The following is a 17,747-nucleotide window of genomic DNA, read 5'->3' as shown; positions in this document are numbered from 1 at the left end:
CAGTCCGTGGGATATACATGTTTAAGCTACACTTCAGAAAGCTCGCCTCTTTAAATAAGTTAAACATTTTTTTGTTGGTCTCCACATTGGGGACAGTGTAGTTTCATCTCCACTATAGAATCATGTCCTCTCACAGACAGGGACCCACCTTATATAGGAATAGTGGCATTTTCCCTTTTGACGAGAGACGGCTCAACCTAAAAAAAGCCAACCTAAAAATCAGATGTTTTCTCAGATGTTTTCATGTCAAAAGTTCAACCCACCCCCAATCCCACGCTATCTGAGGGTGAACTTCCCCCATTACGTTTCAACTCAATATACAGGCTTCCTCTGTGTTGTTTGGTTTGCGTCAACAGGAGCTATGGAGAGAGTGTGTGTGTGTGTATGTGTGTGTGTGTGTGTGTGTGTGGGGGGGGGGTGTTCCATCTATACAGAATCTCTGGTTTCCATAGTAACCACACGACATTGCCATATATCACTTTATCCACCCCCCCCCCCCTCCCCCCCGATGGTTCGCAAATCTACACAGTGATAAAAAATATATATATAGATACGATTGATTTCTCAAAATAGAAGTGATGGAGATGTTTTGAGATAGAAAACGACCGAGGATGAAGTGTGTGTGTGTGTGTGTGTGTGTGTGTGTGTGTGTGTGCGTGCGTGCGTGCGTGCGTGTGCGTGTGTGTGTGTGTGTGTGTGTATGTATCAATCCGTAGTGATTTTCCATATGTATGTCATGTCAAGAAGAAGCAGTGAGAACGAAGGTTGTTCCTGTAAAGTGATGTGATTGGCTGAACAGGAGTTACATCGTACAGCCGGACGGAAACGACACGTTCTTCACCACTACAGTCCCAAAGGTACAAAACGAAAAGCAGAAACACCGAGAGGTGTATCCCAGGCAGTCCTGACGCAACACTATTCTATATTCTGTACAAACACATAGAAATCATCTTAACTACCCTGTCATCTGTAGCCATGGTTACAGAAGAACATCTAAAAAAACATACAGAAATATAAACATCCCCCCCCCCCCCCCCCCCGTCCCCCCCCTGGAGGGGAGAATGCATCTGTTTGTATCCCCCCCCCCCCACCCTGGAGGGGAGAATGCTGTTTGCATCTGTTTCAGTCCATTTCTAATCCTTCATCTTTGTCTAGTTCATACTTAGGGAACCTCTGCAACATCGAACAGTAAAGTTCAGTTGAGTCTCGTAGACCTTGCAGGAACAGGATGAATGTAACTTTCCACCCTCCGGTTCAGTTCAGTTCATCAGACAGGCGGAAGAGACGGTTGTAAAAACACATAGGAGCTCCTCGAACTACCCTGTCATCTGTAGCCATGGTTACAGTGTTTACAACAACATGTCGTCTTAATAAAATAGTTACGTGAGGGGGCGGGGCTTTTTTATCATACATACTCTACTCTATTGGCAGGTCGGGTAGTAGAAGAACAAGGAGAAGCCTGGCGATTGGCTAGATACTTTCGACCAGTGTCCAGGGCTTGGAAGAGCAGTCTGATGGGTTTTGACAGTGAAAAAAAGACTCAGTTAGGATCTGCTACAGGTCCATGGTAGGATGTGTCTGGGCTACGACCCAGGGAACGTCTATCAAGACAGGTGGCCTGACAGATCCTCCCCTCCTTCAGGAACTACTTCATATTTCCATTCCTGAAGAATATTCACACAAAAAAAACCTCCTCGGTTTCGAGCCACCCAGTTTAGTTCGTTCTGGTTTAAATTACAATCCATCTCTATCCAATCGAATCCCTCTCTCATCTCCCTTCCGGCCAATGATAGCTCAGTATCATCCCTATTGTCACTAAGCACAGGAAAGAATCAGGAAGCGAGTGCGTTCAACCAGGCCTTCATTGGTCAGCGCCAACTGTCAATCAATCATCAACGTATAACTATTCTGGGAGGCGGGACTAAAAAGAAGGTGGGACCCGGAAAATAAGGGGTTTAGAGTCTTCTCATTGGTCTATAGGCTCGTGACCAGTTGGGAGGGGTCAACGGGGGTCAGGGGCTCCTCGGGCGACGAATCAGAATCCTCCTTGTTGACAGGTACCATGTAGCCGTCGCTGCCCCCCCGCCCCATCTGGTAGTAATGGTGGAGCTGGTGGAGGTGGTTCCTGGACCCCAGGTTTGGCATGCTCTTATAGTAAACATCATCCGCCTCCGGCCCCGGTCCGCTCCCGGCGCTGCTGGTACCGGCCTGAATCTCCCCGCTGTCGTCCATCTCGCCGTCCGCTAACCCGTTCATCTGCCCCTGACTACCGTTGCCGTCCGGTAAATCCGTTAACACAGGCATGGAGGTGTATAGAGAGTTTCTGTGATTGGGCGACTGCGGCGTCTCGTCCGTCTGCTCGTTGGTCAGGAGGGGGAAGAAGCTGTCGCTGGTCTCCTGCTGGGGGATGCGACGGGGGCGGGAGAAGTTATGGGGGGGCGGAGGAGGAGGGTGAGCGTGGGGGAGGCTGTCCGGGGGAGGCAGAGGGCGGGGCGGGAGGAGGGGGGCGTTCGACTCCTCCCTTATAATCTCCAATCCCAAATTCTCATCCAATGGGAAAGCAGCATTGGGGTTATCCAGCACCATGTGACTAACGTCGACGCCGTCGTTACTCAAGTCGTAGTCACGGTTACTCCCGCCGCCGACTACGCCACCAATTCCGATTCCGTTACTGCCGTTACCGACCAGGCCGCCCGCGTTGCCGGTGCCATTGCCGATGTTGACCATCTTATTCATCAGGTTGTGGTTGCGTTCGGTGGTCGCCGAGCGTTGGTGGTTGTTCAAGTAAGAAGGGGCGTAGTTGGACGTTAACTCTTTAAGGATCTGCTTTTCTAACGTCGTCGTCGTCTCCTTGTGGTTGCCGTAGGTACTGTAACCGCCGACGCCGCCTCGTTCCAGAATCTGGACGCTGTCGCTGAGGTAGTCGCCGCTCGCCGCGCTGTAGTTGTTGCCGTGGTTACCGTTGAGAGGGAGCGTATCCATGACGCCGGTGTCTCGCGCGTTGTTTAGGATTCCCTCTGTGGGAAACAAACACAATTATTAAAAGAAACAAAGCTAAGTAATAAAACGCTAAATAGTTTAAATTGTTCGGTGTAGTAAATATTGTTCGGTGTAGTAAATATTGTTCGGTGTAGTAAATATTGTTCGGTGTGGTAAATATTGTTCGGTGTAGTAAATATTGTTCGGTGTGGTAAATATTGTTCGGTGTAGTAAATATTGTTCGGTGTAGTAAATATTGTTCGGTGTAGTAAATATTGTTCGGTGTAGTAAATATTGTTCGGTGTAGTAAATATTGTTCGGTGTGGTAAATATTGTTCGGTGTAGTAAATATTGTCCGGTGTAGTAAATATTGTTCGGTGTAGTAAATATTGTTCGGTGTAGTAAATATTGTTCGGTGTAGTAAATATTGTTCGGTGTGGTAAATACTGTTCGGTGTAGTAAATATGTTCGGTCTAGTAAATATTGTTCGGTGTAGTAAATATTGTTCGGTGTAGTAAACATTGTTCGTGTAGTAAATATTGTCCGGTGTAGGAAATATTGTTCGGTGTTAGGAAATATTGTTCGGTGTAGTAAAATATTGTTCGGTGTAGTAAATATGGTTCGGTGTGGTAAATATTGTTCGGTGTGGTAAATATTGTTCGGTGTAGTAAATATTGTTCGGTGTAGTAAATATTGTCCGGTGTAGTAAATATTGTTCGGTGTAGTAAATATTGTTCGGTGTAGTAAATATTGTTCGGTGTAGTAAATATTGTTCGGTGGGGTAAATATTGTTCGGTGTAGTAAATATTGTTCGGTGTAGTAAATATTGTTCGGTGTAGTAAATATTGTTCGGTGTAGTAAATATTGTTCGGTGTAGTAAATATTGTTTGGTGTAGTAAATATTGTTCGGTGTGGTAAATATTGTTCGGTGTAGTAAATATTGTTCGGTGTAGTAAATATTGTTCGGTGTAGTAAATATTGTTCGGTGTAGTAAATATTGTTCGTGTGTAAATATTGTTCGGTGTAGTAAATATTGTTCGGTTGTAGTAAATATTGTTCGGTGTGGTAATATTGTTATGTGTAATAAATATTGTTCGGTGTGGTAAATATTGTTCGGTGTAGTAAATATTGTTCGGTGTAGTAAATATTGTTCGGTGTAGTAAATATTGTTCGGTGTGGTAAATATTGTTATGTGTAATAAATATTGTTCGGTGTGGTAAATATTGTTCGGTGTAGTAAATATTGTTCGGTGTAGTAAATATTGTTCGGTGTAGTAAATATTGTTCGGTGTAGTAAATATTCTTCGGTGTGGTAAATATTGTTTGGTGTAGTAAATATTGTTCGGTGTAGTAAATATTGTTCGGTGTAGTAAATATTGTTCGGTGTAGTAAATAGCTAGGTATTTGTTAGTGTATTTGACATCCATAGTGGTAGGTTGATATCAGATGTTTGGTTAGTAAAGGTGATTACTTGTGTCTCTGTAGGGGGCTATGGGACAGCGTGAGAGAGAAACAGAGAGAAACACAAAACAGTGAGTAAAGACAGACACAGATAGATACAAAAACAGTGTGTATGGAGAAAAGGAGTAAACACACAAGGAATGGTAATCGTGTTTAGTAGTAGGCCTCGTCTTCAGCACCCAGTCTACTGTGTTTGGTTACAAACTGAACGGTTCACATTGTCTGTCTTCAGGATCAATCCAACTTCTCCCACAGTACAACGATGCCACATACTAACAACACAAATGAACAGAACCCACGGAAAACACTGAAAACAGATGAGGCAATACAGCAAGCGCAAAAAACCTTTACCAGATGAAAAGCATAACACAACAACACAAAACACACAAAGCATTCGTAGAGCATTCATAGAGCATCCATAGAGCATTCATAAAGCATCCATAGAGCATTCATCGAGCATCCATAGAGCATTCATTAAAGCATCCATAGAGCATTCATAGAGCACTCAGAGAGCATTCATAGAGCATTCATAAAGAGCATGCATAGAGCACTCAGAGAGCACTCAGAGAGCATTCATAGAGCATTCATAAAGAGCATTCATAGAGCACTCAGAGAGCATTCATAGAGCATTCATAAAGAGCATGCATAGAGCACTCAGAGAGCACTCAGAGAGCATTCATAGAGCATTCATAGAGCACTCAGAGAGCATTCATAGAGCATTCATAAAGAGCATGCATAGAGCACTCAGAGAGCACTCAGAGAGCATTCATAGAGCATTCATAAAGAGCATTCATAGAGCACTCAGAGAGCATTCATAGAGCATTCATAAAGAGCATTCATAGAGCACTCAGAGAGCATTCATAGAGCACTCAGAGAGCATTCATAGAGCATTCATAGAGCATTCATAGAGCATTCATAGAGCATTCATAGAGCACTCAGAGAGCATTCATAGAGCATTCATAAAGCATTCATAGCTCATAAAACAGACAGAGAATCCCACCAAACAGCACAAGCACTCATAGATCCCAGATGATTCGTTAGTGTTTATGTTGAATCTGAGACTGATAACTTACACGTTTAGGTCATAAATCTACAAGGTGAACTAAATTACATAAGTTAAAACGTATGTGTTTTGAGACCTGACCAATGGGACGCTACGGTGATGTCTCGCAACATGATTGGTTGGTCTCATCTGGGAGTCATTTTCACAGGCATGCAGACAGAATCATGAACAGTGGCGGCCATTTTTTAGAATCAAGGACCCATCAAAATCAATTATATATATATATTTTTTAAATGTGAAAAGTGAAATGCATTTGCACAGTCCAGGGGTCAAGGGTCAAGAAGAATGTGATCCTTTGCAAATCCAGTGGAGCAATAACTCAAAACAATAAAATGCAGGAAGTCAAAAGTGATCAAACTTCTTCACAAAAAGAACAATAATTTCAAAATGAACTTGGAGGATAACTAAAATGAAGTGGGAAATAAGGGATCATAGGTCATACATAGGAATGTGTGTGTGTCACACCTTGTGTGTTGTACATGCCAGCCACGTTGGGGTTGTTACAGACTGCTTGGTGGTTGGTGTCCCCCAGCAGAGAGTTATAAGGATGGTTAGAACCATGGGGATGAAGGAGAGTATTAGTTAACAGATGATTAGCCATCGCTCCTAGTGGAGGCAGAGAGAGAGACAGAGACAGAGAGAGAGACAGAGACAGAGAGAGAGCGACAGAGAGAGAGACAGAGACAGAGAGAGTGAGAGAGACAGAGAGAGACAGAGAGAGACAGAGAGAGACAGAGAGAGAGAGAGAGACAGAGAGAGAGAGAGACAGGAGAGACAGAGAGAGAGAGAGAGACAGAGAGAGAGCGCAGAGAAGAGAGACAGAGACAGAGAGAGTGAGAGAGAACAGAGAGAGACAGAGAGAGACAGAGAGAGACAGAGAGAGAGAGACAGAGAGAGAGAGAGACAGACAGAGAGAGACAGAGAGAGAGAGAGAGAGAGAGAGAGAGAGAGAGACAGAGAGACAGAGAGACAGAGAGAGACAGAGAGAGAGAGAGAAGAGAGAGACCGAGAGAGAGAGACAGAGAGAGAGAGAGAAAGAGAGAGACAGAGAGAGGGACAGAGAGAAACAGAGAGAGAGAGAGAGACAGAGAAAGAGAGAGACAGAGAGACAGAGACAGAGAGAGAAAGAGAGGAGTGTAGTGATAGAGTGGGTGTGAGAGAGAGCATGAAAGGAAGAGAGAGAGAAGACATGTAAATCAATCAGGCAAACACAGTTGAAGTGAAAACCCCAGACATAAGCTTGCCAGTCATTCCTGCAGCCTTTCTCTAGTGAATTGTAGAGTTACCACCCATGACTGTATGTGTTAGTCAGAGACATGGTCGTTGCATTTGTTCATGTTCAGTCCTGTGACCTTCTCCAAGTTACATCCTAGGTATTGTCATAAACTATTACATTTTATTTTATTTTATTTTATTTCACCTAAATAGAAATATCCCAATATCCTGCATTCATAATGACTGAACCCAGCCAGGGTTAGGAAATATCCCAATATCCTGCATTCATAATGACTGAATCCCAGCCAGGGTTAGGAAATATCCAATATCCTGCATTCATAATGACTGAATCCCAGCCAGGGTTAGGAAATATCCCAATATCCTGCATTCATAATGACTGAATCCCAGCCAGGGTTAGGAAATATCCCAATATCCTGCATTCATAATGACTGAACCCAGCCAGGGTTAGGAAATATCCCAATATCCTGCATTCATAATGACTGAATCCCAGCCAGGGTTAGGAAATATCCCAATATCCTGCATTCATAATGACTGAATCCCAGCCAGGTTAGGAAATATCCCAATATCCTGCATTCATAATGACTGAATCCCAGCCAGGGTTAGGAAATATCCCAATATCCTGCGTTCATAATGACTGAACCCAGCCAGGGTTAGGAAATATCCCAATATCCTGCGTTCATAATGACTGAACCCAGCCAGGGTTAGGAAAATATCCCAATATCCTGCATTCATAATGACTGAACCCCAGCCAGGGTTAGGAAATATCCCAATATCCTGCATTCATAATGACTGAATCCCAGCCAGGGTTAGGAAATATCCCAATATCCTGCATTCATAATGACTGAATCCCAGCCAGGGTTAGGAAATATCCCAATATCCTGCATTCATAATGACTGAACCCAGCCAGGGTTAGGAAATATCCCAATATCCTGCATTCATAATGACTGTCAGGGCTAGAACCATTGAAATATCCCAATATCCTGCATTCATAATGACAGGGCTAGAACCATTGAAATATCCCAATGTTTGAAGCCGTAACCGATTGGATTCTTTTGGAAAAATGTATGTTATTTATATTTTGTTGTAGCTTAAAGATATATCAATCAATCAATCAATCAATCAATCAATCAATCAATCAATGTACATGTAAAAACACAGATATAGATACAAAACAAATATAGAAAGACCACTGGTCAGACTGGTCAGACTGGTTAGACTGGTTAGACTGGTTAGACTGGTCAGACTGGTTAGACTGGTCAGACTGGTCAGACTGGTTAGACTGGTTAGACTGGTCAGACTGGTCAGACTGGTTAGACTGGTCAGACTGGTTAGACTGGTCAGACTGGTCAGACTGGTCAGACTGGTTAGACTGGTTAGACTGGTCAGACTGGTCAGACTGGTTAGACTGGTTGGAGAGGTCAGACTGGTCAGACTGGTTAGACTGGTCAGACTGGTCAGACTGGTCAGACCTGGTCAGACTGGTCAGACTGGTTAGACTGGTCAGACTGGTCAGACTGGTTAGACTGGTTAGACTGGTCAGACTGGTCAGACTGGTTAGACTGGTTAGACTGGTTAGACTGGTCAGACTGGTTAGACTGGTTAGACTGGTCAGACTGGTTAGACTGGTCAGACTGGTCAGACTGGTTAGACTGGTTAGACTGGTCAGACTGGTCAGACTGGTTAGGACTGGTTAGACTGGTTGGAGAGGTCAGACTGGTCAGACTGGTTGGAGAGGTCAGACTGGTCAGGCTGGTCAGACTGGTTGGAGAGGTCAGACTGGTCAGACTGGTCAGGCTGGTCAGACTGGTTGGAGAGGTCAGACTGGTCAGAATGGTTAGACTGGTTAGACTGGTCAGACTGGTTAGACTGGTCAGACTGGTCAGACTGGTTAGACTGGTCAGACTGGTCAGACTGGTCAGACTGGTTGGACTGGTTAGACTGGTCAGACTGGTCAGACTGGTTAGACTGGTTAGACTGGTTGGAGAGGTCAGACTGGTCAGACTGGTTGGAGAGGTCAGACTGGTCAGGCTGGTCAGACTGGTTGGAGAGGTCAGACTGGTCAGGCTGGTCAGACTGGTTGGAGAGGTCAGACTCGTCAGAATGGTTAGACTGGTTAGACTGGACACACTGGTCAGACTGGTTAGACTGGTCAGACTGGTCAGACTGGTTAGACTGGTTAGACTGGTTGGAGAGGTCAGACTGGTCAGACTGGTCAGACTGGTTAGACTGGTTGGAGAGGTCAGACTGGTCAGACTGGTCAGGCTGGTCAGACTGGTTGGAGAGGTCAGACTGGTCAGACTGGTTAGACTGGTTAGACTGGACACACTGGTCAGACTGGTTAGACTGGTCAGAGTGGTCAGACTGGTTGGAGAGGTCAGACTGGTCGGACTGGTCGGACTGGTCAGACCGGTCGGACTGGTCAGACTGGTCAGACTGGTTAGACTGGTCAGACTGGTCAGACTGGTTGGAGAGGTCAGACTGGTCAGACTGATTAGACTGGTCAGACTGGTTAGACTGGTCAGACTGGTTGGAGAGGTAAGACTGGTCGGACTGGTCAGACTGGTCGGGACTGGTCAGACTGGTTAGACTGGTCAGACTGGTCAGACTGGTTAGATAGGTTAGACTGGTCAGACTGGTCAGACTAGTCAGACTGGTCAGACTGGTCAGACTGGTTAGACAGGTCAGACTGGTTAGACTAGTCAGACTGGTCAGACAGGTCAGACTGGTCAGACTGGTTAGACTAGTCAGACTGGTTAGACAGGTTAGACTGGTTAGACTGGTCAGACTGGTCAGACTGACATTCTTAGTGTAGTGGGCCAGTCTTAGTGTACTGGGCCAGTCTTAGTGTAGAGGGCCAATCTTAGTGTAGTGGGCCAGTCTTAGTGTAGTGGGCCATTCTTAGTGTAGTGGGCCAGTCTTAGTGTACTGGGCCAGTCTTAGTGTCGAGGGCCAGTCTTAGTGTAGTGGGCCATTCTTAGTGTAGTGGGCCAGTCTTAGTGTAGTGGGCCAGTCTTAGTGTAGTGGGCCATTCTTAGTGTACTGGGCCAGTCTTAGTGTAGAGGGCCAGTCTTAGTGTAGTGGGCCAGTCTTAGTGTAGTGGGCCAGTCTTAGTGTAGTGGGCCAGTCTTAGTGTAGTGGGCCAGTCTTAGTGTAGTGGGCCAGTCTTAGTGTAGTGGGCCATTCTTAGTGTAGTGGGCCAGTCTTTGTGTAGTGGGCCATTCTTAGTGTACTGGGCCAGTCTTAGTGTAGTGGGCCAGTCTTAGTGTAGTGGGCCATTCTTAGTGTACTGGGCCAGTCTTAGTGTAGTGGGCCAGTCTTAGTGTAGTGGGCAAGTCTTAGTGTAGTGGGCCAGTCTTAGTGTAGTGGGCCATGCCAAAGACTTCCTCTCTTCTGTCCTTCATAGAGGAAGTGACATCAGCAGTGGGCTAACGTAGCATTAGGAGGAACTTATATAAACTTCTCTGTACTCTGTCAGCGCATTATAAATAACAGTATTTTTGTTACACTGAATAGGTAGTAGTATCCTTGGTTACCTCTGTTGAGTGTGGCTGAGCTGTTGATGTCTCCTGTCATAAAGGATGACTCCTGTTTCCTCACTGTATCGTTCCACATCCTCCTGATACGACTCTGATGGAGGGATGAATGGGGGAGGGAGGGTGAGAAGGAGGGAGGAGAGGGAAGGAGAGAAGGAAGGGGGAGGGAGGGAAGAGGGGAGGAGAGGGAGGGAGAGATGGAAGAGGGAGAGAGGGAAGAGGGGAGGAAAGGAGAGGGAGGGAGAGAAGGAAGAGGGAGAGAGGGAAGAGGGGAGGAAAGGAGAGGGAGGGAGAGAAGGAAGAGGGGAGGAGAGGAGAGGGAGGGAGAGAAGGAAGGGGGGAGGGAGGGAAGAGGGGAGGAGAGGAGAGGGAGGGATAGAAGGAAGGGAGATGAAAGGAAGGAGAGAAGGAGAGGAGAGGGAGGGAGAGAAGGAAGGGGAGGTAGAGAAGGAAGGGGGAGGGAGGGAAGAGGGGAGGAGAGGAGAGGGAGGGAGAGAAGGAAGGGGGATGAAGGGAAGGAGAGAAGGAGAGGAGAGGGAGGGAGAGAAGGAAGGGGAGGGAGAGAAGGAAGGGGGGATGAAGGGAAGGAGAGAAGGAGAGGAGAGGGAGAGAAGGAAGGGGAGGTAGAGAAGGAAGGGGGATGAAGGGAAGGAGAGAAGGAGAGGAGAGGGAGGGAGAGAAGGAAGGGGAGGGAGAGAAGGAAGGGGGATGAAGGGAAGGAGAGAAGGAGAGGAGAGGGAGGGAGAGAAGGAAGGGGAGGTAGAGAAGGAAGGGGATGAAGGGAAGGAGAGAAGGAGAGGAGAGGGAGGGAGAGAAGGAAGTGGGAGAAGAGAAGAGGGAGAGAGAGAAGGAAGGAAGGGGAGGTAGAGAGAGAGAGATAGGGATAAAAGGTGACTTTCCAAGATAACTTTCCAAGACTTCTAGAATCAGAAGTCAGAGTTAAAGCTGAATCGGATTGTACTGTAGGTTAGTCCAACAGGTGTGCTGGACCTGGTCTCACCTGGGAGTCTTCTGTGGAGTAGCGTCCAGGTGTACAGGCAGGCAAGATGACCTGCGACCCCGTGGAGTATCGTCCTGGGGTTCGAGACGTGGTGTGGTTCTTTCCAGAGGACGAGATGGAGGTCTCTACACTCTTACCACTACAGCAATGGGAACGCAAACACTTCCCATACTCCTTACGCACCTGGAGAGGGAAGACAAGGACACACAGCTGTGTTATGGAGGGAAACAGGTGTGTTAGGAAGGATACAGGTGTGTTAGGAAGGATACAAGTATGTTAGGAAGGATACATGTATGTTAGGAAGGATACAGGTGTGTTAGGAAGGATACAGGTATGTTAGGAAGGATACAAGTATGTTAGGAAGGATACAGGTATGTTAGGAAGGATACAGGTGTGTTATGGAAGGATACAGGTGTGTTAGGAAGGATACAGGTGTGTTATGGAAGGATACAGGTGTGTTAGGAAGGATACAGGTGTTAGGAAGGATACAGCTGTGTTATGGAAGGGAACAGGTGTGTTATGGAAGGATACAGGTGTGTTATGGAAGGATACAGGTGTGTTATGGAAGGGAACAGGTGTGTTATGGAAGGATACAGGTGTTAGGAAGGATACAGCTGTGTTATGGAAGGGAACAGGTGTGTTATGGAAGGATACAGGTGTGTTATGGAAGGATACAGGTGTGTTATGGAAGGGAACAGGTGTGTTATGGAAGGATACAGGTGTGTTATGGAAGGGAACAGGTGTGTTATGGAAGGATACAGGTGTGTTATGGAAGGATACAGGTATGTTAGGAAGGATACAAGTATGTTAGGAAGGATACAGGTGTGTTATGGAACGATACAGGTGTGTTAGGAAGGATACAGGTGTGTTATGGAAGGATACAGGTGTGTTATGGAGGGAAACAGGTATGTTAGGAAGGATACAAGTATGTTAGGAAGGATACAAGTATGTCAGGAAGGATACAGGTGTGTTAGGAAGGATACAGGTGTGTTAGGAAGGATACAGGTGTGTTATGGAGGGAAACAGGTGTGTTACGAAGGATACAGGTGTGTTAGAAAGGATACAGATGTTAGGAAGGATACAGCTGTGTTATGGAAGGATACAGGTGTGTTATGGAACGATACAGGTGTGTTAGGAAGGATACAGGTGTGTTATGGAAGGATACAGGTGTGTTAGGAAGGATACAGGTGTGTTATGGAACGATACAGGTGTGTTAGGAAGGATACAGGTGTGTTATGGAAGGATAGAGGTGTGTTATGGAAGGATACAGGTGTGTTAGGAAGGATACAGGTGTGTTATGGAAGGTCACAGGTGTGTTAGGAAAGATACAGGTGTGTTATGGAGGGAAACAGGTGTGTTAGGAAGGATACAGGTGTGTTATGGAAGGATACAGGTGAGTTAGGAAGGATACAGGTGTTAGGAAGGATACAGCTGTGTTATGGAAGGGAACAGGTGTGTTATGGAAGGATACAGGTGTGTTATGGAAGGATACAGGTGTGTTATGGAAGGGAACAGGTGTGTTATGGAAGGATACAGGTGTTAGGAAGGATACAGCTGTGTTATGGAAGGGAACAGGTGTGTTATGGAAGGATACAGGTGTGTTATGGAAGGATACAGGTGTGTTATGGAAGGGAACAGGTGTGTTATGGAAGGATACAGGTGTGTTATGGAAGGGAACAGGTGTGTTATGGAAGGATACAGGTGTGTTATGGAAGGATACAGGTATGTTAGGAAGGATACAAGTATGTTAGGAAGGATACAGGTGTGTTATGGAACGATACAGGTGTGTTAGGAAGGATACAGGTGTGTTATGGAAGGATACAGGTGTGTTATGGAGGGAAACAGGTATGTTAGGAAGGATACAAGTATGTTAGGAAGGATACAAGTATGTCAGGAAGGATACAGGTGTGTTAGGAAGGATACAGGTGTGTTAGGAAGGATACAGGTGTGTTATGGAGGGAAACAGGTGTGTTACGAAGGATACAGGTGTGTTAGAAAGGATACAGATGTTAGGAAGGATACAGCTGTGTTATGGAAGGATACAGGTGTGTTATGGAACGATACAGGTGTGTTAGGAAGGATACAGGTGTGTTATGGAAGGATACAGGTGTGTTAGGAAGGATACAGGTGTGTTATGGAACGATACAGGTGTGTTAGGAAGGATACAGGTGTGTTATGGAAGGATAGAGGTGTGTTATGGAAGGATACAGGTGTGTTAGGAAGGATACAGGTGTGTTATGGAAGGTCACAGGTGTGTTAGGAAAGATACAGGTGTGTTATGGAGGGAAACAGGTGTGTTAGGAAGGATACAGGTGTGTTATGGAAGGATACAGGTGAGTTAGGAAGGATACAGGTATGTTAGGAAGGATACAAGTATGTTAGGAAGGATACAAGTATGTCAGGAAGGATACAGGTGTGTTAGGAAGGATACAGGTGTGTTAGGAAGGATACAGGTGTGTTAGGAAGGAAACAGGTGTGTTATGGAAGGAAACAGGTGTGTTATGGAGGGAAACAGGTGTGTTAGGAAGGGTACAGGTGTGTTAGGAAGGAAACAGGTGTGTTATGGAAGGATACAAGTGTGTTATGGAGGGAAACAGGTGTGTTAGGAAGGGTACAGGTATGTTAGGAAGGATACAGGTGTGTTATGGAAGGTCACAGGTGTGTTAGGAAAGATACAGGTGTGTTATGGAGGGAAACAGGTGTGTTAGGAAGGGTACAGGTATGTTAGGAAGGATACAGGTGAGTTAGGAAGGATACAGGTATGTTAGGAAGGATACAAGTATGTTAGGAAGGATACAAGTATGTCAGGAAGGATACAGGTGTGTTAGGAAGGATACAGGTGTGTTAGGAAGGATACAAGTATGTTAGGAAGGATACACGTATGTTAGGAAGGATACAAGTATGTTAGGAAGGAAACAGGTGTGTTAGGAAGGATACAGGTGTGTTAGGAAGGATACAGGTGTGTTAGGAAGGATACAAGTATGTTAGGAAGGAAACAGGTGTGTTATGGAAGGAAACAGGTGTGTTAGGAAGGATACAAGTATGTTAGGAAGGATACAAGTATGTTAGGAAGGATGCAAGTATGTTAGGAAGGAAACAGGTGTGTTAGGAAGGATACAGGTGTGTTAGGAAGGAAACAGGTGTGTTATGGAAGGAAACAGGTCTGTTAGGAAGGATACAGGTGTGTTAGGAAGTATACAAGTATGTTAGGAAGGATACAAGTATGTTAGGAAGGATACAGGTATGTTAGGAAGGATACAGGTGTGTTAGGAAGGATACAGGTGTGTTAGGAAGGAAACAGGTGTGTTAGGAAGCATACAGGTGTAACCAATATAGTATTATAATGTAATTTAACATGTATCTAGATGAGTAACCCATATAGTATTATAATGTAATTATAATGTAATTTAACATGTGTCTAGATGAGTTACCCATACAGTATTATAATGTCATTATATTGTAATTTAACATGTGTCTAGATGAGTTACCCATACAGTATTATAATGTCATTATAATGTAATTTAACATGTGTCTAGATGAGTTACCCATATAGTATTATAATGTCATTATAATGTCATTTAACATGTGTCTAGATGAGTTACCCATATAGTATTATAATGTCATTATAATGTAATTTAACATGTGTCTAGATGAGTTACCCATATAGTATTATAATGTCATTATAATGTCATTTAACATGTGTCTAGATGAGTTACCCATACAGTATTATAATGTCATTATAATGTCATTTAACATGTGTCTAGATGAGTTACCCATATAGTATTATAATGTCATTATAATGTCATTTAACATGTGTCTAGATGAGTTACCCATATAGTATTATAATGTCATTATAATGTCATTTAACATGTGTCTAGATGAGTTACCCATATAGTATTATAATGTCATTATAATGTCATTTAACATGTGTCTAGATGAGTTACCCATATAGTATTATAATGTCATTATAATGTCATTTAACATGTGTCTAGATGAGTTACCCATATAGTATTATAATGTCATTATAATGTCATTTAACATGTGTCTAGATGAGTTACCCATATAGTATTATAATGTCATTATAATGTCATTTAACATGTGTCTAGATGAGTTACCCATATAGTATTATAATGTCATTATAATGTCATTTAACATGTGTCTAGATGAGTTACCCATATAGTATTATAATGTCATTATAATGTAATTTAACATGTGTCTAGATGAGTTACCCATACAGTATTATAATGTCATTATAATGTAATTTAACATGTGTCTAGATGAGTTACCCATATAGTATTATAATGTCATTATAATGTCATTTAACATGTGTCTAGATGAGTTACCCATATAGTATTATAATGTCATTATAATGTCATTTAACATGTGTCTAGATGAGTTACCCATATAGTATTATAATGTCATTATAATGTCATTTAACATGTGTCTAGATGAGTTACCCATATAGTATTATAATGTCATTATAATGTCATTTAACATGTGTCTAGATGAGTTACCCATATAGTATTATAATGTCATTATAATGTAATTTAACATGTGTCTAGATGAGTTACCCATACAGTATTATAATGTCATTATAATGTAATTTAACATGTGTCTAGATGAGTTACCCATATAGTATTATAATGTCATTATAATGTCATTTAACATGTGTCTAGATGAGTTACCCATATAGTATTATAATGTAATTATAATGTAATTTAACATGTGTCTAGATGAGTTACCCATACAGTATTATAATGTCATTATAATGTCATTTAACATGTGTCTAGATGAGTTACCCATATAGTATTATAATGTCATTATAATGTAATTTAACATGTGTCTAGATGAGTTACCCATATAGTATTATAATGTCATTATAATGTAATTTAACATGTGTCTAGATGAGTTACCCATACAGTATTATAATGTCATTATAATGTCATTTAACATGTGTCTAGATGAGTTACCCATATAGTATTATAATGTAATTATAATGTCATTTAACATGTGTCTAGATGAGTTACCCATATAGTATTATAATGTAATTATAATGTCATTTAACATGTGTCTAGATGAGTTACCCATATAGTATTATAATGTCATTATAATGTCATTTAACATGTGTCTAGATGAGTTACCCATATAGTATTATAATGTCATTATAATGTCATTTAACATGTGTCTAGATGAGTTACCCATATAGTATTATAATGTCATTATAATGTAATTTAACATGTGTCTAGATGAGTTACCCATATAGTATTATAATGTAATTATAATGTCATTTAACATGTGTCTAGATGCGTTACCCATATAGTATTATAATGTAATTATAATGTAATTTAACATGTGTCTAGATGAGTTACCCATATAGTATTATAATGTAATTTAACATGTGTCTAGATGAGTTACCCATATAGTATTATAATGTAATTATAATGTAATTTAACATGTGTCTAGATGAGTAACCCATATAGTATTATAATGTAATTATAATGTCATTTAACATGTGTCTAGATGAGTTACCCATGTAGTATTATAATGTAATTATAATGTCATTTAACATGTGTCTAGATGAGTTACCCATATAGTATTATAATGTAATTATAATGTAATTTAACATGTGTCTAGATGTATATTCTAATCAAGCTAATGTAGATAGATAAAGAATATATTTTTAAAGACTTGGACTGGAGATGCTCTGTTTTCACAGCTGTGTGTGTGTGTGTGTGTGTGTGTGTGTGTGTGTGTGTGTGTGTGAGAACATTGCCCAGAGTCTCTAGGGAGATTGAGAGGGCTTTGCCAAGGAAAACCTCAACATTGTATGAGTCTTCCCCTAGATAGCTGATCTCATGACCCGACACACACACACACACACACACACAGACACACACACACACACACACACACACACACACACACACACACACACACACACACACACTGAGACACGCACACACACACGCGCACACACTGAGACACGCACACAAAACACACACACACACACACACACACACACACACACACACACACACACACACACACACACACACACACACACACACACAGACCCCCTGAGGACCTAGAACAATAGCGTGTCTGTGGGTGAAAAGCCAGACAGAGTATTAACAGGTTGATTCATCCCACATCATGTGTTCTGTCAACAGTGAAGCGTGTGGGAGGTGTTTAGGCCTTTCACATTCTACTATTTCTGCTGTGTTAGCCTGCTTATATTAATGTAGGTGTTGAGAACCATCTAACCCCCCCCCAACCCACTCTGGTCCGTCCTCCATCCCACTCTTACTCCTCTAGCTATCAACCATCTAACCCCCCCCCCCCCCCCAACCCACTCTGGTCCGTCCTCCATCCCACTCTTCCTCCTCTAGCTATCAACCATCTAACCCCCCCCCCCCCCAACCCACTCTGGTCCGTCCTCCATCCCACTCTTCCTCCTCTAGCTATCAACCATCTAA

The 17,747-nt window shown here is 43.2% G+C and overlaps 1 protein-coding gene across 7 annotated transcripts in view; it reads right to left on the bottom strand.

The window, feature by feature from the left end:
* Positions 1 to 1,076: 1,076 nt before the first annotated feature.
* LOC109886435 (adhesion G protein-coupled receptor L3) overlaps positions 1,077 to 17,747 on the bottom strand; it is a gene marked incomplete at its 5' end in the record, with an annotated part of 27,609 nt that continues 10,938 nt past the window's right edge. The window contains 5 exon segments of one of the 7 annotated variants that reach the window (XM_031821478.1): positions 1,077 to 3,017; positions 4,450 to 4,467; positions 5,968 to 6,108; positions 10,272 to 10,365; positions 11,272 to 11,454. In XM_031821478.1, coding sequence (XP_031677338.1) covers positions 1,975 to 3,017; positions 4,450 to 4,467; positions 5,968 to 6,108; positions 10,272 to 10,365; positions 11,272 to 11,454 — 1,479 coding nt within the window. 7 annotated transcript variants of the gene reach the window in all.

The sequence above is a fragment of the Oncorhynchus kisutch genome, unplaced genomic scaffold, assembly GCF_002021735.2.
Source record: "Oncorhynchus kisutch isolate 150728-3 unplaced genomic scaffold, Okis_V2 scaffold3979, whole genome shotgun sequence".
Taxonomy (NCBI): Eukaryota; Metazoa; Chordata; class Actinopteri; order Salmoniformes; family Salmonidae; genus Oncorhynchus; species Oncorhynchus kisutch.
This window is presented reverse-complemented; position numbering and strand designations above follow the sequence as displayed.